The sequence below is a fragment of the Pagrus major genome, chromosome 4 (genome assembly GCF_040436345.1).
Source record: "Pagrus major chromosome 4, Pma_NU_1.0".
NCBI classification, from domain to species: Eukaryota; Metazoa; Chordata; class Actinopteri; order Spariformes; family Sparidae; genus Pagrus; species Pagrus major.
In genome coordinates, this window is record NC_133218.1 from 17,726,080 (window position 1) to 17,746,500 (window position 20,421).

General features: G+C 40.5%; 1 protein-coding gene across 8 annotated transcripts in view; it reads left to right on the forward strand.

Annotated features, from left to right (window-relative positions):
* The window catches only part of baz2ba (bromodomain adjacent to zinc finger domain, 2Ba), a 70,337-nt gene extending 50,965 nt beyond the window's left edge, over positions 1-19,372 (forward strand). For 3 of the 8 annotated variants that reach the window (XM_073464997.1, XM_073464999.1, XM_073464998.1), the window contains 25 exons: positions 331-553; positions 1,633-1,725; positions 3,057-3,118; positions 3,395-3,460; positions 4,152-4,217; positions 4,485-4,529; positions 4,859-4,885; positions 6,773-6,838; positions 7,174-7,314; positions 7,873-8,127; positions 8,873-9,096; positions 9,601-9,675; positions 9,755-9,986; positions 10,071-10,133; positions 10,767-10,911; positions 11,250-12,052; positions 12,175-12,427; positions 12,673-12,828; positions 13,039-13,199; positions 13,943-14,280; positions 14,873-15,008; positions 15,430-15,576; positions 16,220-16,521; positions 17,611-17,754; positions 17,937-19,372. In XM_073464997.1, coding sequence (XP_073321098.1) covers positions 331-553; positions 1,633-1,725; positions 3,057-3,118; positions 3,395-3,460; positions 4,152-4,217; positions 4,485-4,529; positions 4,859-4,885; positions 6,773-6,838; positions 7,174-7,314; positions 7,873-8,127; positions 8,873-9,096; positions 9,601-9,675; positions 9,755-9,986; positions 10,071-10,133; positions 10,767-10,911; positions 11,250-12,052; positions 12,175-12,427; positions 12,673-12,828; positions 13,039-13,199; positions 13,943-14,280; positions 14,873-15,008; positions 15,430-15,576; positions 16,220-16,521; positions 17,611-17,754; positions 17,937-18,093 — 4,380 coding nt within the window. In that variant the 3' untranslated portion in view covers positions 18,094-19,372. The remainder of the gene's footprint in view (positions 1-330; positions 554-1,632; positions 1,726-3,056; positions 3,119-3,394; positions 3,461-4,151; positions 4,218-4,484; positions 4,530-4,858; positions 4,886-6,772; positions 6,839-7,173; positions 7,315-7,872; positions 8,128-8,872; positions 9,097-9,600; positions 9,676-9,754; positions 9,987-10,070; positions 10,134-10,766; positions 10,912-11,249; positions 12,053-12,174; positions 12,428-12,672; positions 12,829-13,038; positions 13,200-13,942; positions 14,281-14,872; positions 15,009-15,429; positions 15,577-16,219; positions 16,522-17,610; positions 17,755-17,936) is intronic. The other 5 variants (XM_073465000.1, XM_073465002.1, XM_073465003.1 and 2 more) reach the window with 3 other exon arrangements.
* Positions 19,373-20,421: the final 1,049 nt, after the last annotated feature.

Genomic DNA, 20,421 nt, shown 5'->3' on the forward strand with positions numbered 1-20,421 from the left:
GTGTTACACAGAGATAAAAAAGAAAATAGACGTGTGTCTTATTGGAAGCAGAATAGAGAACATACTTGGTGCTGAGGGGCCAGAGAGAACTAGATGATACATGACAAATCAGTAAATCTTTTTTAATGCATCGGTTAGCCAGCTTTTTAGTGTGTTATTGTAGAAAATATAATAATGTATCATACTCTACCTCCTGTTGAATACACTCAGATCAGTCCAGCTAATGATTGAATTGTCCTGTATTCACATGAAATGTCAACACGTTGTTCACTCTTTCATCTCTCACTTCCCCTTCCAATCTCTCCATCGTTACTTCCCTTCTCTCTCTAGGGTTTACAGTGGAGCTTGTTGAAGGAAGAGGAGGTCATTCCTCGTATTTTGGCCATGGAAGGTCGTAGGGGTCGCCCCCCTAATTCAGACCGTCAGTCAGCAGGCGACGGTGCCAAAGTTAGCCGACGGCGGAAGGGGCGGCCGCCCAATGTGGGCGATCCGTTGGTACCCGAAGGCCCCAGTCCCAGTGAGGTCAAACTTCTGCGCAAACTAGAGGCTCAAGGTTAGCGGAGGAAATGGGCCCTGAAATATGTTTGTCATAAGTGTGTGTGCCATTAATCAACCAGCATTTATTCAGATAGCAGAGGCCAAGGAAGGAGATGCTGTTTTAAATATTTTTTTAGTATGTAGAGAGGGGTGTTTTTTCTGATTCATGCTTGTTTGTAAGATCATCTCTCTAGTAACAGAGATACTTTTTGAGATTAATTGCTTTTAAAATAGCCAGTAATTATAATCAGTTATACCCTTGCAGAAATTTTCAGAAGTGTTGTTTATTATTTGACATGTAGCTAAAAATACAGGATCCAGAAGTACCAAATATCTCAATTCTTCATATTTTCAAGAGAAACAAAACAGAACAAACAAAAGGAGGGATATTGAAGAAAACAATGAATACCTTGCCTCAGTCTCATCTGTAGGTTGGCATATCGACACAGCTTGTCTCATAGGCAAGAGCATTAGACAATGAAACTGAAAATAAAAGCAGAAACTAAAAAAAAGGATAGCATTTAAATTATAATACCCTGTCTCAGTCTCATCTGCTCATAATAGGTTTACATCGATTAAGTCTCATAAGCAAGAGTATTTAAAATGTATTAATTAAAACATGTAAATACATGTAAAAAAGAACGCAGGCCAGCCAAAATTGCAAATGCATAGTTAAGTAATGACAAATTCGGCATGGTTTGTCTAAATTATGACAAATCTCTCATCCCCACCTAGTCCCTACTCCAAAGGTAATACTGATAGATTTGCCAAATAGGAAAGGAAACGCTGCCATTTTGAGTAAAAACTTTCTTTTGATCCTCTTAAAGTATATTTAATGTTTTTTAATATAGGTAATCTAATATAATAGGTATGACACTATATCTTTTAGATAGCAGAATCTTTCGGCAAGCCACACTTGTTGTGAATGGAGTTATATTGCTTTGTTTAGTATTTAAGATTTAGGACAAATTATTTAGTAACCAAAAATGGCAATTTTTTTTTTACAAGCCCCAAAGAATTATCTCAGTCAAATGTGCTTGATCAGGCTATAACAACATTGAGATATTGTCCTGAAATGTCCCGTTACCTGTGCAGAAATCGCTCGACAGGCTGCCCAAATGAAACTGATGAGAAAACTGGAAAAACAGGCACTGGCGCGTGCAGCCAAAGAAGCTCGGAAACAGCAAGGTAAACTCAAGTCTTTTTCTGTCTGTTGTTAAGAGCGCAGGGCGGCAAGTTTGCAAGCATTGTTTTTTTGTTTGGTCAGTTGGTCACTTCAAAGCACTTTGATCTATATGGGTGATGTACGAAGAACAGCAGCAGGGCCTCTGGAGACACTCACACTGCTTATATCGCCTTTGTTTGTATATATGTACATATTTATTTTCATCACTTTACAGCACAAGCCTTAATCTTCTTTCTGCTCTAATCTTTATTGCTGCTGTGCTGCTGCTGGTTTCAAACATTATGCTCATACATTTGTTTTATTCCTATACATGACGTCAAAGATAAACAATCAAATCAACAAACATTCACAGGACTGTGTGCTTAACTCATACCTAAACTCACACCTCAAACCAGAAATGTTATTCTGTAGAGCTGCAGCAATTAATTGATTAGTTGTTAACTTTCAAATAATACACTGACTATTGTTTTGAGTATTTTCTTTAAGAGAAAAAGATCAAAATGATCTGATTCCAGCTTCTTAAATGTGTATATTTTATGATTTCCTAACTTAGCCTTTGGAGAACACCGATCAACATTTTCAATGGATTAATTGACATCAACAGTGAAAGTAATTATTAATTTGAATCCCTAATCTTTTGAAATGTATAATAAACCAATAAATTTAAACTGGTAAATACACTTTTGATCCTATTACAAAATCACTGTTACACGTTTGTAATTCAACTTTTGCTGCTGCTAAAATGGAAATGAGCTGAGATCAATTGCGTGAATTTGGTGAGAATGGTGACCTTAAAAATATCTGCCGATATCTAAGCTGTCCTGTCTGTTTAAAATCCTACAATCGCTGGTCAACTCACAATTCAAAGCCTCCATGATGGTCATTAACTATGATTAAAAAGGTAAAGTGTAGGCCTGGTTGTAGTTGGATCTGCTACCTGCAGTCTAAAACTTTGGATGTCAATGCTCACAACATTTTTTAGATACGTTTCTTTCTGTATGTTCGTTCACTATGCACCCTACTTGCAGACAGTCACTCATACCTCTAAGACAATTCAAAATTGAACATGCTATTATTTTTAATTATGTTTATTGTTTTAATGAGTGTGTCTGCGTGTTTCATTACTGTTTGATGTGACTGACTCATCTAAGTCGTGATCCAGTTCTCAGAATTGTTGTGCTTTCTTGTTTAAAATACGTCTTGATCTCAGTGAGACCTCCTGAATAAATAACGCTTACCAACTGCAATTCTCTCAGATATGAATACAGTTAGTAGCGCAGCTTTGTAGGTCATTTCTGTCGACACTAATGTAACACTGACTTGACTCTTGTAGCTATCATGGCAGCGGAGGAGAGGAGGAAGCAGAAGGAGCAGATCAAGATTCTCAAGCAGCAGGTGGGTCTGCTTTTTATGCGGAGTGTGCTGACAAATCTTTTTTCTCCTTATCTAAGTGTCCTGACACACGTAGTCCCTGTGTTCACTGCAGAAAATGCTGAACGCTTATTTTGTGATGCTTTAAAGCTTTTTAATTACCATCATTTACTTCTCCTGCTGAAGTTATTGTTGTCTTTTTGCCCAGCCCAACTGGAGTAGAGTGGTTGGAAAGTGATTTTATCTCAGGATGTTTTCCGATGTCTAAAATATTAAGAGATTATGTTGTTTTTTCTGCAGGAAAAGATCAAGCGTATTCAGCAGATTCGGATGGAGAAGGAACTCAGGGCGCAGCAAATTTTGGAGGTACAGAATCTGATCCAACAGCACCTCTGATTAAGCAGAACATTCCTGGATAGCTTCAGCCCCTCAGTCTATAGTGTTTTAATCTTCCTAAAGCTCATTACTGAACAGCAGCATGCATTGGAGGGAGTTGCGTCTTCTTAGGCATAATTCCACATGGAACTAATGCTAAATTGGTCTTGGTTGACGGCTGTTGAATATTAAAATGGCTGTTGCTGCCTCTTCAGACCTTATTTAAATTGGACAGAAAAGTCTTTTTTTCATCAGACAACAGTAACAGTTTAGCATAAGTGGGTCGAGAGAAAAAAAAAAGGTGCTGTTTTCCACACGCACAAACACACATGCAAAGATGCATGAACATCTACACTCACACACACACACACACACATATGCAGGCACACACAATTATACAGTAGGAGCTTCAAAGTGTTTTAGCAGGACTAAATCAATTTTGAGTTGACACGGTTGACAAGCCACTCTTAACGGGAGGCTTCAACATATTCACAATTAGGTGTTAAAGAGATACATTATTCATTCGCTGTGTTTTACAAATTTCACTGGCATTCAGAAGCATAAAATCTTTGCTCAAACCAGAAAACTGCAAACAATCAGTTAAAGTGCAGCGAAGCCCTCACCCACGACTGATTGATATATGTCTGTCTGTGTGATTCTTGACCTTAATCTTTATTCATAGGCCAAACGGAAAAAGAAGCAAGAAGCCGCAAATGCCAAAATATTGGAGGCTGAAAAACGCATAAAGGTATGTTTCTATTTTTAAATAAAACCCTTGAAACAGATGCTATAAATATTCATACACGTGTCTTTTTTAATAAAAATTCACATGGATTAAATTATTTCACATGTACCCTGATGAGGGCCTTGTTCCATTTAAGAAGCAGCTGGCAATAAAATTAGAGCGGCCCTTTGAAACGGGCTGAAATTCCATCAGTCTGTAGTGATTTTCGTAATATTGGCACAATGGAAGCATATTGATTTTTCCCTCATCTTCTCTTTTCTTGCCTTCAAGGAGAAAGAGTTGAGGAGACAGCAGGCGGAGATTCTCAAACACCAGGTAGGCATTCACTACTACTTGCTCAGCCTCTTGAACATAATAGTTACTGCTGAATTAAACTATTTACCCCAGACTTCACTTGAGTAGGAATGTGCAGGTGTGTGTGTGTGTGAGAGAGAGAGAGAGAGAGAGAGAGAGAGAGAGAGAGAGAGAGAGAGTGAGTGAGTGTATTTGTGCATCTATGTGCATTTAAATACAGGCACGTATGAGTGTATAGAAATGTGGTTAGTTAGCAAACATTCAGTGTTTCTCTTTATTATTAAACCCCATGCTTATTGGTGTTGGATATCACTTCTGTTCCATAATATTTTGCCAACTCTCTCTGCCAGGAGTTGGAGAGGCATAGACTAGATATGGTATGGGTATGTTTATTTTTGTACATCTAACACCTGCATCGTGTAACTGGTTGTGTTATGGTTGTCATAGCAATGCATTAAGTGTAGCACTGGCTGCTGTCATACTACATTCTTCTGCATGGCTTCCCAGCAAAACCAACAAAAGAGAAAAAGAGTCAGTATGCTGCCTCCATCTGCTCGTCCTGAGGGACAACTGACCCTGTCACGGTGGCCAGGCAGCTTCTGTCCCCCTCCCCCGTCCTTCCCCCCTTCTACTCAGAATGCATTGCAAAGACTGCTAGCCAATCCACACTCACTGTATGAAAGTGCACTCGAGGAGTTTCCATCCATCACATACATTGTCTAACTGTTGTATTGGAGTAGCCTGTGTTACCCATGAGTGCTTGACGATTTTCGGCCCAGACATTGAGCTTGTGTCTGTTCGTCCGTGCATCTGTTCTGTAGTCCACAGAGTGCTGGACTTTAACCTGCCCCATCCCAGCCTCTCTGTCATTCACTGTTTCTGTACTCTGCACAAAGAATGAAATCGGCTACTGAGAATCATTTTGTCTTTACGGTGGAGATACTTCGAATCAGATTCACCTCCCACATACACAGTTTGGTGAGGGTACAGCAGAAGTAATGCTTGAAAATAGACCGGATAGAACAGAAATATAATCAATTCCACCATGGGGACAAACATGGTTCTGCGTAGCATTTTGTTTTGGCCTGGCTGTCTTGCTTGTAGCCCTTCTCACTCATACAAAGTCGCAGCTGAATCCACAGGTCTGCCTATCTGTTTCACAGTGGACTCCGGTTGTCGTACCTTCACTCCGGGCACAATGAAGGGGGGCAAATTGAGATACATGAAATAATCCTGGTATTAACGGTTGTCACATGCAATTGTATTGCTTTTGATTTATTCTAGTTTGTTATCATAGTGTCCCTCAACACATTTTAATGTTTTTGATGAATTGGAAAGCTAGAAAAAAGCAGAATGCCAAAGGCTTTATGTCCTTTTTGAAGTTGTCCTTTTTGAAGTTTTCCATTTGTAGATAAATCAAACCAAGAAGGACATAGAAATATTGTAGCAGAGTGCTTGGCATCTAGCCTGACAAAACAATCCTCCCAAACAGCACATTTTAGTCACTATGTGCTGGAAATGTCCTTGGCAAGCTCTAATAGTAGCAATTGTGTCTTTCTGGTGGATCACAGAGGGAATGACAGCCTGATACGGTGGAGCGGGAAACCTAAAGAGATCAAATGAAATGATAGTCAGTCACCGGTGATTCCTGTGCCCTTTTGCAGTAGACTGTGTATCATGCACCAAAGAACAACATAGATGTCTCATCCTCAGCAGCAGTCGCATAGTGCGCTAATACTTAAGCTGCCAAACCCACTGAAGTGGAACTGCTCTGTTTGAAGCTATCCTTTACCATCCATTTGTATTTGTCGTCCCCTCACCAAATATTATGAGAATGATGTGTCAGATGAACATTAGCATCGACTCATGTATTTATTATTTTGATTGTAACACCAATGTGGCATATCAGAAGACTTCTGGCAACCAGCATTTTGTTGCTTTTGTTGTGTCAGCTTTAGTTTAGAGGCGCCGTCACCGATCCCAGCTGCTTCTCTTTTTTGAGCCTGTCATCACATCTACTTTGTATCGCATCTATGTGTTGCTTTTTGGTTGTCATCGTACTACTGTACTCTTCACTTATGCTTCCACCATACATGTGAAAGTGTATACATGTGAAGCATCATTTTGTGTTTGTTCAAGTATGGTACCTCTATTGAATTTCGTGCATCACAATTTTACATTAAAACATGCTTAATAAAGTCGACCTTGAGTGTCGTATGCACAATGTGTGCTTGTTAATGTGCCTCTGTTTTCTGCCACTCTAGGAGAGGGAGAGGAGGAGGCAACATGTAATGCTGATGAAGGCTGTTGAGGCTCGCAAGAAAGCAGAGGTAGTCCATATGCACACAAGTAAATGCAGGAATACACACACAGTCCACTCGATAAAGAGAGCCTAAGTCATTATTCCCTGGATGGATTCCCGCTTTCTCTCCTTTTTGTGCGCTCTTTCCCCCCATTCATTTTTTTCCTACACACTTACCAAGTCAAAAGATTCTGGCCCTCAAGCACTTTTCCTTTGAATGCACAGCAGCATTAGGCTGAATTCTAATACTGCTCAGCAAAGTCAAGTAAACCTTCTTGTCTGTTTTCACACACACATGCACACAAATACACACACACGTACACTTTGCTTCCCTAATGCTCCCTTGAATTTTGGACTCTCTAGGAGCGAGAGCGCTTGCGGCAGGAGAAAAGGGATGAGAAGCGCCTGAACAAAGAGCGTAAACTGGAGCAACGGAGGCTGGAGCTGGAGATAGCGAGGGAGCTGAAGAAGCCAAATGAAGACATGTGTCTGTCTGATCATAAGGTAGTTGAGATAGTAGCTCATCCGGTCAGTGCTGTGAATGTTAAGTTGATCACAAAAAAAATTGTACGTTTTAATCCATACACACTGTGATGCAAAGAAGAGTCAGTTTTCCTTGTTTAAATGCTGCTAAATATGACATATCATCGTACTGTATGCTTCTTCGTATTATTATTATATATTGTTATTATTAATATTATTATTATTATTGTTATTATTGTTATTAAGATGAGCCTTTTCTTGGGGGTTAGTAAGTGCCATAAGACCTCATGGTGTTGAACACTTTTATATATGGAAGTGTGTGCCCCCAAGTGGTCAAAGGAGAGTACTGCTTAATGGTGAATTTATTTATGAAAAAGATTTACTTTAACCTGGAAAGCACCATCTTGATAACAGTCAGGAGATGTGAGATAAAATGACAGCTTTCCTCCCATTTCCCAGTTTGTATAATTCACGCCTGCCTGTAGTTCAAAGTGGATCTAATATATTTCTCTCACCGCGAAACAAACAACAACAAAAAACATGAAACAATCCTTAATTTACCCATTTTCCTTTGTCTAGCCTCTCCCTGAATTCTCACGGATTCCTGGACTCATACTACCAGGACGTGCCGTGTCCGACTGCCTGATGCTGATGCAGTTCCTGCGAGGCTTCGGGAAGGTTTTGGGTCTCGATTTGAATGCGGATGTGCCCACCCTGGGAATGCTACAGGAGGGCTTGCTCAATGTGGGGGACAGCATGGGACACGTCCAAGACCTTCTGGTCAAACTGCTGTCTCTGGCAGTCTGTGATCCTGGTTTGCCACCTGGACAAAAGGTGAGCTTGTTCATTAAGTCATGCATTATACCTGAGAAGGAAATATGGCACTTATTGCTCTATCTGGGAGTCTTATTCAGAAGTTGGATGTAACTAATTTAATTTACTCAAGTACTGAAATTGAGGTGCTTGAACTTGACTTGAGTTTTTATTTTCTGCTACTTTATACTTCCACTCCCCTACTTTTTGGAGGCAAACATTGCACTTTTTACTCCACTCCTCCACTTTAGTTACCTTCCAGATTGTATGCTGCATCAGAGCCAAAGTAGCACATTTTAAAATGAATTCATTGTATATGCAATTGAAATACATAGAACAAAACCACCAATTTTGATAATCAGAAAAATGCTGAATATTGGATCAGATAATAGGCCAGGCCAGTATTACATAATACTTTCACTTCTACTTTCAAAACTTAAATATATGTATTTAAAGAAAATGATGCACGTTTAATATGAAATACAGTAGTATATTATATAAGTTAATAGGTACTGTTATATATTGTCTGAAGATATCTCACACTAGTCATTCATTTCATTTAAGTACTAATCCTGTGTATAGGATGGTTTTGTCCATTGTGCTATTGTTATTTTTGGTTTTACTGCTTAGATTAAAGGTTTCCTTTAATGCAAATAAATGTACATGCACATTACTTTGATAATAATGTTATAATGGCAAATAACAAGCCTAAAATTTAAATTTATAAAGGAAGTGTTCATAACTTCATCCTCTTCTTCTCTATCAGACAAAGACCATGCTTGGGGACCACCTGACCAATGTTGGCATCAACAGGGATAATGTGTCTGAGGTGCTACAGATGTACATGGGAGCCCATTGTGCCAACACAGAACTGGCCCCTCTGGCCCTCAGTCTGAAGACCAAGGCTTTCCAGGCCCACACGCCTGCCCAGAAGGCCTCAATCCTGGGCTTCCTGGCTAATGAGCTGGCCTGCAGCAAACCTGTTATCAGGTAGGAGAAGAAACTGAAAAGTGTGCAGTACTTTCTTAACCTACTCTGCATCAGGGACACATTGTTAGATGGTTATAAAGTGGTCTGCAGTACTCGGTCTACTCTCTGGACTCACATAATTAAAAAAACTAAATAAGAACTCTAACACTCTTGTTCACCACCGAAAGAATATATTCATCTACCGTGCACTGTATGTGTTTTTATATTGCTTAACCCTCTTCATTAGCCGATAATGGTATGTTTTATTGATGCAGTGGAGAATGCTTAATAAAGCTGCAGTAGGGAGCAGTAATTTGCAGGGTCCTTTTGATTGTAAGCAAATTATGCAAGTATTAATTTGTGCTCGGGGATTCTAGCTTATTAAACTTTTTTACTTCGCCTGTAGCTAGTTCTGAGTCCCCTTGAGTTTTTATATTTTTCTCAATATATTTGTCATTACTTTCTGAGAATACCAAAAATATCTACATGTATATGTAACAAACGGGATTGCATTTCCTCCTGCAGCGAGATTGACAAGAGCCTGGATCAGATGGCAAACATGAGGAAGGACAAGATCATTATGGAGGGAAAACTGAAGAAGTAAGTTTACTTTAAAACTTAAAGGAACTGATCTAATTATCTGTACACTATCATACTGAACCTGTGTGTGTTTTCACAGACTGAAGACCATTTATGCCAAACGTACTGGGAGGAGGGAGGCCAGTATGGGTGTGGAAGAGAACCAGTCCATTTGCACTCCGTCCTCTGCCGCCAAACGCAAGAGGAAACTGGGTGGAGACAGTGATGACGATGATGACGACGATGAAGACAGCGATGACCAGGCAGAGGACGAGGACGATGAGGAGGAGGAAGAGATGAAGAAGGTTAAAAAAGTGGAAACATATGACGAGGTAAAAACAGATCGACAGATCCATTGTGAAAACTGACTTTTAAAAGTTGCTCGCAGACATTTAAAGTTTGTTTTGTCCTGTCAGGATGAAGTTGATCAAGCCACCAGTCTCGAGGAGCTGGAGAAGCAGATTGAGAAATTAGCCAAGGTATGTTCTTCTTTAAATTGTGCAAGTGCTGTTACAAAGTTAATAGCCATTAACATAAATTTATAAGGCATCAGAAAATGAACGCATGGTTGGTTGACACTGATAATGTTCGATTAAAAAACGGGACAGACAAGAGAGATAAAAAAAATTCTCTTGGGGAAACAACTATGAAGAGATAAACCACAGAAAAGCGGGGTATTATTGATGTTTGGTTGTACAGGTCTTCACTGTATGTTCCCATGAAGATGTGTTTATTGTTTAAATACAGTTTAATGCAATACTAAAGAGTTAACACCACAAATGCCTCCTACACTTTAGATAATAGATTACATTTTGGAAAATGATGGAGAACTTATTTTCTTAAAATAGCTGCAACCTATATATGCTGTGTATTAAAAACAACAATGTCTTTTGTACATTTTATGAACATGTATGCTGATGTAGGGCTATTTGCTAATGAAGGCATTAATTCGCTTAATAAATTACCTCATTAACATACCATGTAATGCTTAATATATCACACTGATTACAAAAGGACATTAGGTACCATAATTGTCTTTTGTTTTCCTGACGGTCTATAGATCAAAATAATGCATAGAAATCACTGTTTGAGTATGTTTTGTAACCTTGCAGCAACATCATCAGACCAGAAGAAAGCTGTTTGAAATATCCCATTCTCTGCGCTCCATGATGTATGGCCAGGACCGTTACCGCCGCCGGTACTGGGTGCTTCCCCACTGTGGAGGGGTCTTCATTGAAGCCATGGAGAGTGGAGAAGGTAGTTACACACACAATTACATACATTCTTATATGAAGATGCCAGAAAATACATCTAGAAAATACAAATCATGATAACAGCATTGATGCTGCAGGAAGAGGAAGGAAGGACTATTGTCTGTGTATCTGTTTAGCTACATGTTCAGCTGTTTTTGAAAGTGTGAGATACGCTGATGATACTTTATTTTATTTAAATTCTTGAAGACAAGTTTGAGATTTCATCTCTAAACTGTGGTTATTTAACACAACTCCACTTATCTTCCAAAAGCAAGTATAGAAAGATGTTACAGAATAATGAGTACTCAATTGTTATATCAACCACCTCTCATTTCCCTACAGCTCCAGAGGAACTGGAGGAGGAGCGACAGAGGAGGAGGAGAGCAGCAGAGGAGGTCAAGGTCAAAGAGGAACCTCAGGAGATCGAGGTGCAGAAGGAGAAAACCACCGCCAACCTCGATGTGAAGAACCCTCGAACACAAGGCTTGGAGCAGCAGAATGAGGAGGAAAAGGAGCATGACGAGAAGAAAAACTCCCCGACCCGCTTCTACCAGCAACCAGGCTGTGTATCCAAACTGTGCACGTTCCGGGAAGTCAACAAGGATGTTGGCAAAGAAACTGTGAAGGGGGAGGACAAGGAGAGTCCCCATGTGAGGCAAAATGGCAGCCCCACGAGTACTCCTATTGCCACAGCCACAGTGACATCATCGTCCCCTGCTCACAATACCTCTGCGATGACAGTAGCAACAACCCCCTCACTTGTGACCACTAATGACACTACAAACATCCCTCCCCTGGCCTCAACCTCTCTATCTGTCCCGCGTGAAAGCCCAGGGAACACTCCTCCAACCTCCTCCCCGTCTCAATACCTCGCATTCCAAAACAATGACCAGCTACTCAGAGTCCTAACCGAGAGGAGCGGACACTGGTTCAGTCTGCTCCCTCGCAACCCCTGTGACCTCGCTTCCATCACCACGACTCCTACAGGAGCACCCCGTGTGTCTCCCCAGGCATCCTCCACCCCAGCCAGGCCCAGATCCCCACCTCAGTCCCCTGCCCTGCCTCTCACCCCTTCTGCTGCCTCAGCCTCTGCCAGCCCGCACCACCCAGCTGGCCTCCTCAACTACCCACTGTCAGCCCTGCAGGTGAGGCTGCTGGCCAAATAGAGATAGCTGTGTTTTGTGTTAACATATCACATCGACTGGGACTTCTACTTTCCTCTACCTCCACCTCCCTCACCCTTTTGTTTTTCCTCTTTTCTCCCCAGGTGAAGTCAGGTGGCTCATTGCTGGGAGTTTCTTTTGGAAGCTGGCCCAGTGGCATGATGAGTCCCAGCCTGCCTCTGTGCAGCAGCCCCAGCCCCATGCCAGGTCACTCTCTGGAGGGCAACACAGCAGCAAGTGTCTCCAGTAAGAGTGAATCACCTTTACCTCGCATTGAGAAAACCTCATCCATGCCCTCTCCTGCCCTGGAGATGCCCAAATCCCTGGACCACCCCTTACCTCGTCCTATTCCAGAGGGTGAGTGACACCGATACATTGAGAGGAATGAAAGTAGTCAACCCCCGTTTTTTAATTGAAAAGATTTCACCTGCCTGAAAAGATTTCACTTGCTTGAATAATCCAATATAATTGGATTAGGGAACGTTCTGCTCTGCTGTACGCAATTTCATTTGGGTATAACAAAGCTGAACGAAGCACCTTTTTACAGTGATGTATGTTGAGTGTCTTCTGGCTTACATGCCTGTTTGTGCTCATTGTCTCAGAGTTGCTGACAGGGTGGTGGCGGGTGTCTGACATCGAGGAGCTGAGGGCTTTAGTCAGTGCTCTACACAGCCGAGGCACCAGAGAGAAGGGCCTCCAGAGGCAGATGCAGAAATACATAGAGATCATCCCCCAGGTCTGCACCAAACACAGAGATGGTGAGTGTCTCAACACCTCTTCTCAGCATATAATCATTGTATGTAGCTTGGCTTCATGAACAAGAAAGTAGATTTCATACCCATAGATACAGGTAAAGAAGAATGTTCTTAATGATCCCTGAACACCTCGCAAGCACATGAATACCTGTGTTCAGCTGCATTAGTTAGTGTATTTCTGGCTGACTGATATCTGTCATTTCGTCCATCTAGTGGCCATGATCGAGCTGCATGAGCTGGAGGAAAGCCAGGTCAGCGTGGAGTCGGTGCGGGGCTGGTGTGTTGAGGAGCAGGCGATGGAGATGGACATTGCCGTGCTGCAGCAGGTGGAGGAGCTGGAGAGGAAGGTTACCGCAGCCAGCCTGCAGGTCAAGGTAAAAAACTAACACAAGAACACAAATACACCCTTTAAGTTTTGTTAGCAAGTGTAAAAAATGTGTTTAACCCTCAAAGACCTCGACAGCTGCCAGCGGCTAAAAATAACTATTGTTCTAAAATGCTTCATATGGTTTAAACTGCTAATCGTATCCATATGCTTTAAAAACTCATGTAAAGTGGAGTTTCTCAGCTTTTCAGTGGTAGTTTCTTCATCCTTTGCTTCAGTGTCCTCTGTTATAATTAAATAAACCTTTCTATTTACTCTCTAAACCTTTTTGGACACATCTACATGGTCAGTAATCAAATATAGGATTACACCTGCTTTTCACTCAACACACCAAGGATATTATTATTTAAAAAATGGCTGTAACTTGCTTAGGAAAAGTCAGATTTAGACAAAAATTCATATTGAAGTCTAGAACATCCATTTTTTTAAATAAAAAAAACACCTAAACTTCCTGAGGTTCTATCTGAGTTCACAGTAAAAAACACCTAATTTTAACCGTTGTTTACTGGTAAATTCATCCATTCACAGACAAAGTAAATATAAGATTGGGACTTTAAATGAGCCAGACTGAAACTTAATGATGTATGGCACTGTATGCTGTCTGCTAGAATAGCGTAGGAAAAACAAAATTAATACAGGAAAGTCAGGCGGCCCAAAATAGTTCTTGGTCATTGAGGGTTAAACACGTGTAATCAGAGGCCAAAAGACTGAACAGCTGATTTTCTCCCCCAGGGCTGGACGTTCCCGGACCCTCAGTCTGAGCGGGAGGACCTGGTGTATTACGAGCACAAGCCGCCAACCAAAACAACGCCAGCGTCAGCAAACGCCGGAGATAAGGAACCCAAGGACTCCAAGGAGCATCCAGAGGAGCGGGGGGAGAAGGGCGGGGTGATGCGTCACCCGGACAACCCGCTGGACATAGCAGTGACACGTCTGGCCGATCTGGAGCGCAACATCGAGAGAAGGTACCTGAGGAGCCCCTTAGGTACCACCATTCAGATCAGGCTGGATAATGTGGGTACGGTCACTGTCCCTGCCCCCGCCCCATCCACTAGTGCTGACAGGGAAGGGTAGGTCATTTCTCCAACCAAAGCTCCCCACTCTCCCACTGAGACCCTTTTCCTCTCTCTGTGTGTGCTTCATGTTTCCCATACTACTCAAAAAGTGAGGGTCTTTGCTGCTTTCACAGCAGGTTTTTTGTGGTGGCTTGTTGCATTTTTTGTTCGTTTCTTTGGTCTTGTGCAGTTTTTTGGGAGGGGTGGGGACTCCACTCAGCTTCATTTCCTCTATAGGCATTATTTACTGGTTTACTGTTACTTTCTGCAGTCATCTGCATGGTGTTGTGCATCAGTAATCTTGGTTATGGGCATACTCATGGCTCCCACTGTTCAGCATACACTTACACAGGTTTTACTCCTTCACTCTTTCTGCATGAACGTCCCCTTAACATAACAACAATCGGTGTGAACTTCTCCCTGGTGCCCTACACCCCTAAAATCCTCATGCCTGTCTCTGCACAGCTGGAGCTCTTTCAGGTCTGCTGTCTTGTTGGCGGCCGGGTCAACTGATACAGTTTACTGCTTGTGCGCGTGTAAATACACCAGCATAATTCACATATGTGTGTGCATTCTTGTTTCTCATCACCTCATTATCTTCTCTCAGCGGTGAGGAGGAGGTGGCCCATGGTATGAAGGTGTGGAGGAAGGCCCTGACTGAAGTGCGTAGTGCTGCCCAGTTGGCCATGTGTATCCAGCAACTGCAGAAGTCCATCGCCTGGGAGAGGTCCATCATGAAAGTGGTGAGCAGTAGATAAAATAGAGGGCTCGAGTCCTTTTGATTTTTACCTTTTTAAATACTTTTCTGAGCCAAGGTGAAGGCCATGTTTGTGATGTATACTGAGCGAGACAATGTATTTTTACACAAAACTAAATGGTATTTTATCTTTACGACAGATTTTTTTGACTCGCAAAGTATCTTTTAAGCTGACAAACATCATCATGTGTAATTCATGGCACAATTCAAACAGCATCAAATGCTTATTTGTCTCTCCCCATTGACTACTGTACAAAATAAGGTCACATAGGGCACACCGAAAGGGGCGGGACTTCAGCTCTCAGCTCTCTTCTCTCTCTAGAATCACAGCAATTAAAGTCAAAGTCTATTCAGGAAGTGTACATTCGATGTTAATGGTTGCATTTGTTTTTTTGTTTTTTTTTCAGTACTGTCAGATATGCAGGAAGGGGGATAACGAGGACCTCCTCCTGCTGTGTGATGGCTGTGATAAAGGCTGCCACACTTACTGTCACAAACCCAAGATCACCAGTATCCCAGAGGGAGACTGGTACTGCCCAGCCTGCATATCCAAGGTAGCAGAGCCTTTTATAATGCGTTGCCATCTCTCTCCAGTGGATCACTTTGTGTTATTTGTGCATGTTTTGTGTTTAATTCACACCTTCCTGTGTAATTTAGAGGTTCAGGAAAATATTGGTATGACAGCCAAAACAGATATTTTTGTTATTTTGCACCAGTACTCAAAATTCAGCCACTTTCATGCTCGGGGACTATTTTTATGTAAATATTTTGAGGCTTTTTATGCCTTTATTTGAAAGTGGACAGTAGAGAGTCGAGAGGAAATAGGAGGAGAGGGAGAGAAAACGACATGTAACACAGGTTCAACTGCAAGGATTATACATTTCCCCTAAAGTTTTATTACGTTCCCTCTCATCTTTTATTGTCTGCAGTCTGGACTTGGCCTGTATCCCATTAAGTGACAATAAAATCATCCATTCATATTCATACTAATAAAATTCTGAGAAGCTGGAAGCTATTTCAAGCTTTACAGAATGTTTTTTATGAAGATGTTGTCAGGGATGGAACAAAAAATATTGGTGGTGTACGACATTGTTTAGAAAAGGCCAGTATTAGTATCATAAATCTGTGTAACTGGATGCTATTCTATTAGTTTTAATTGCAACAGACCACAGTCAATGCATTTTTCACTCTGTGCAGGCAAGTGGTCCATCTCCAAAAAACAAAAAACCTCCAAGCAAACAAGTAGCATCCACCGCTGGAGGTGGTAAGAAAGGCGGAGAGACAAAGAAGAACGGGAAGCAGGCGGGTAACGGCGATGTGTCGGAGGATGACCCGGCCAGCGCCAGCAGCACACCCAAGAAAGGAGCAAAAGACACCAGCAGGAAGAGAAAAACAGAGGAGAGCTCACCTGCTCTGCCAGCAGCCAATCAGGAGAGCCCTGCATGTGTGAAGCGAGCCAAGACGGCTCGAGACAACAACAGGGACCTGGGATTGTGCAGGTATGTGTCTCTGGCCTGCTCATACTTGTCTGTCTGTTGAATTCTTCATTTTTACATCAAGCTCTTCACAAAAGTTGTACGGTGACTGCCATCAACTGTAAGACTGGATCAAGATTATTTCATTTATCAGTAAATCAAATTATTTGTTGGTTTAACCCTGTTCGCTTGTTATTTTCTAGCAATGTTTACCTCTCATTTGTAGTAGCCATAAGTCTAGTTTATTTTTAGGTGGTGTTGGTTGTTATTAGCTCATATAAACACAGACATTACCTAATATTTTCTTGGCCACTTCGGGGCAGCAGGAACAAGCTGTAAACACAAACACTGACATTATTATCACCTTTTAAGTTCATATGGCAAGCTTGTTTGCAAACAGCTGTTTATTTACACATCCAAGAGATGCAGAGCTACATCATCATTCATTTGGAGTCGTGTTTGTGTCCACCTGATGAATATGTTTATAATATTCACTGGTTTTTAGCTCTGTTTTACCACCTCCTGAGGGAAAAATCTGGCTCTATATTTGCTAAATGCTCCACTATGATCACCAGCCAGTCACTTACTTTGTTTGTAGGCAGTTTTTGTGATGAACAGGTTGGTTTGTTGAGCCTGTTTTTTAGTAGCTGCGGCCGAAATTTTGTGAACCAAAAACAGTAAAGTTGCTTTTTTATTCATATAGGATCATTCAGACATGAGGCAATTCAAAGTGCTTTACGGAGACTTATATACAATAAAAAAAGACATTAAGAAAATATTAAAATTGCATTTTAAAGACATCAAAAACACAAGCAGGCACATACAAAGATACAGATTAAGTTATGTTGGTTGTAAAACCGTGAGCTGAAGATGCTTCTAGTCCCTGTAGAACTGAGGAGGACAGAGCCAGTTGATAATTCTCTGGTGGTTCATTACTACAAGCAACACATATGTGATCCACTGTTAACATAAACATATAGATTATAGCTGGAAGAACTATAAGGAAGAAGAAAATCCCAGTGAAAAGACAAAGAAGGCTTTTCCTCTCACAGATGAAATTCTCGGCTTGTGTCTAACTGTGTGTGTTTTTGTGTGTATTTGTGTTTCCAACAGGGTACTCCTTGCTGAGTTGGAGCGGCATCAGGATGCATGGCCTTTTCTCACACCCGTCAACCTGAAATCGGTCCCCGGCTACAGGAAGGTCATCAAGAAACCGATGGACTTCTCCACCATACGTGAGAAGCTTGTGAGCAGCCAGTAAGTTCCCTTCACTTCTGTTTGTTCTCTTCTCTAGTGAAAGCCTTCTGGGCCTTTGCACATAATTTAAAGTCAGAGTGGTGTTTTTGAGAAAATGAGTTTTAGTTACACTGCAGCATGTGATGAATCAGCTCTATGTAAGTTGTACTTTCTAACAGTAAGATGTTTTATTTTTATCTCAGGTATCAAAACCTGGAGACTTTCATCATTGACGTCAACTTGGTGTTTGATAACTGTGAAAAATTCAATGAAGACAATTCAGACATTGGTCGAGCTGGTCATAACATGAGGAAGTTCTTTGAGAAGCGCTGGACGGAGCTTCTGAAACAAACAAACTAAACGTCTGTTCAGATTCTCCCCATAAACCCATTCAACTTTTCATACTGGAGCACCTGGTTTTACTTTGTTTTCTGATGGAGAATGCGGCTTTGCGGGATGGAAGAAGAAGTCAAATCCTTAATAAGGAACCCGGGGTGTCACCTTGAGAAGAAGAAAGAAAAAGTCGTTACATGAGGTGCGCTGGATTTTATTACAACAGGGATAAAAGCCCCAAAGAGTCCCAGAGAAATGGGGTGTCGTAGTGCAATACCATTCCCTGTCTCAGAACACTGCACTGAATTAATCCTCAACTGTCACTGATGTGTCTGCGCTAGAATACTTTCCACTACTTGTAAATAGTCTTTTGTTATTTAATCGTATTATAGTGAATGTATTTAATTTTGTAATAATTATTTATGAATCAAGGTCCACTTCATTTTCTATGAAAAGGAAGAATCAGCTGAACTGCTTTGAATTAAAAAAAAAAGGAATGTGTCTTTGTGTTATAATTTTTCTCCCAAATATCAAAACAAAGCCAAGAAAAAAGAAACTGTTTACACTGTTCAGTGCTTTGGGGCATCAGAGGACTGTATTCATTTGATCAAACTGTAAAACTGCATTTATTTACAGGAACGGCAGAGGAACAGTTAGACAATGGCGATTCATGTGTATATACTGTTTATTAATGTCAATATTATGTCTTGTTTGGAACGATGTGTAAAAATTGTTTAAGAATATTAAGATATTGTTTATGCCTTAGAATGATTGTAGCATTCTATTTTAGTGAACGTGATGAAAACATTATCATAAATATTGTTTGTACAGTATATACATATCCTCTGCAAACACTGTGGTATCCTTAATCTTGGTAGTGCCTACCCTTCCAACAGGGGCATGTAGGGGATGTTATTGTTTTTAGTTTTCATTCTTATCACAACGTTATTTTTTTAATATGAGTTCAATCCAACAAGGCCTCCAAAGTTGGACAGTGACACAGAAATCATTCCTCATCATAAGAAGAAAAAAAAGGAACAACAAGCATTCAGTTATGCTTCCATGATGCATTTCCTCGTAATCTGCCACAATACAGAGGACCTAAGGCCATTTGTAACCACTGTGTTGAACCTTGCTGTGTGTTGTGGCCTGATGGAGGCAGCTAGATTTTTTTGTACCCAAGTCAAGAGTACTTGAAGTTACTTTATTTAAGATATTGTGGAATAAAAGTATCATTCTTTTGTAGGAGCTTTATTTTTCACTAGTGTGTGGCACGGACCTATTAAAAGGATGTTTTTCAACGTAATTGACTCAAACTTGTTTTATTTCAGTTCCCCCCTACAGAGCTGCTTTTCTTCTGTGGATTCATCCTGTTTATTCTCTGACATTTGAAATCATATATGCATCAAGTTCAATGTCAAGGTGTAGACTATTGCATAAGGGCGTGTTTTTACAAGCTAAACAGTTAAACGTTGGTATTGTAGTTTAATCAACACCTGGTGCCAAAAACAGACATAAAACCATTTTAACTATTAGATTTTAATCATCAAAAGTAATTGTTTAATGGTGCATTCACCAGCGAGGTGAGTATTTCATTTGTGTTTTTCCCCACCTAATCAGCCTTTACTATACATTAACTGCAGTACAATGTTCGATAAGAGAATACTTTTTATGTTTTCACCTTTCTTTTTACTAGTGGAATTGCCTTTCTTATGCTTATTGTATCATAATTACGACTTCACATTTTGACTTTTTATCTGAGCATATTTCTAATTATCAAGGCCAAGTGTTCACTTTTCTACTTGGCAGAAATGTGCATCCTTTTTTTGTTTTTGTTTTACCTTTTATTGAAAAGAGAACAGTTTACAAAGACCAAACAGTAGCACATACAAAACAAATATAAGTGAAAATAAAGCTACAATAAGGACATCAAACAAGGAGAATACAAATAAATATATGTACAAAACAAAGCATAAGATGAAAATTAAAGAGAAAAATTATATATTTAGATGAATTTAGACATAATCAGGAAGAGATTTCAGGGTAAAAGGTTTCAAAATTACTCATAAATGTATTACAGTTTGGTTATTTATTAACTTAAGTGATTTTTGTAGTGAATTTAGTTCTTAAAGTGACAATTTAGATTCTGTTTGTGCATAAAACATTTTGCATTCAGTCTGATGAAGCTGATCACATCCTCATGAGTGCTATCATCTGGATTATTACTGTACCAAACAATATCATTAAGGTTAGGAGAAAAGACAAAACCAGTTGGCTCCTAACAATAAGGACTTTAGGTCAGAAATGAGCTCCCATACATTCAAGTCTGCCGAGAGGGTGACGTAACTCGCATGA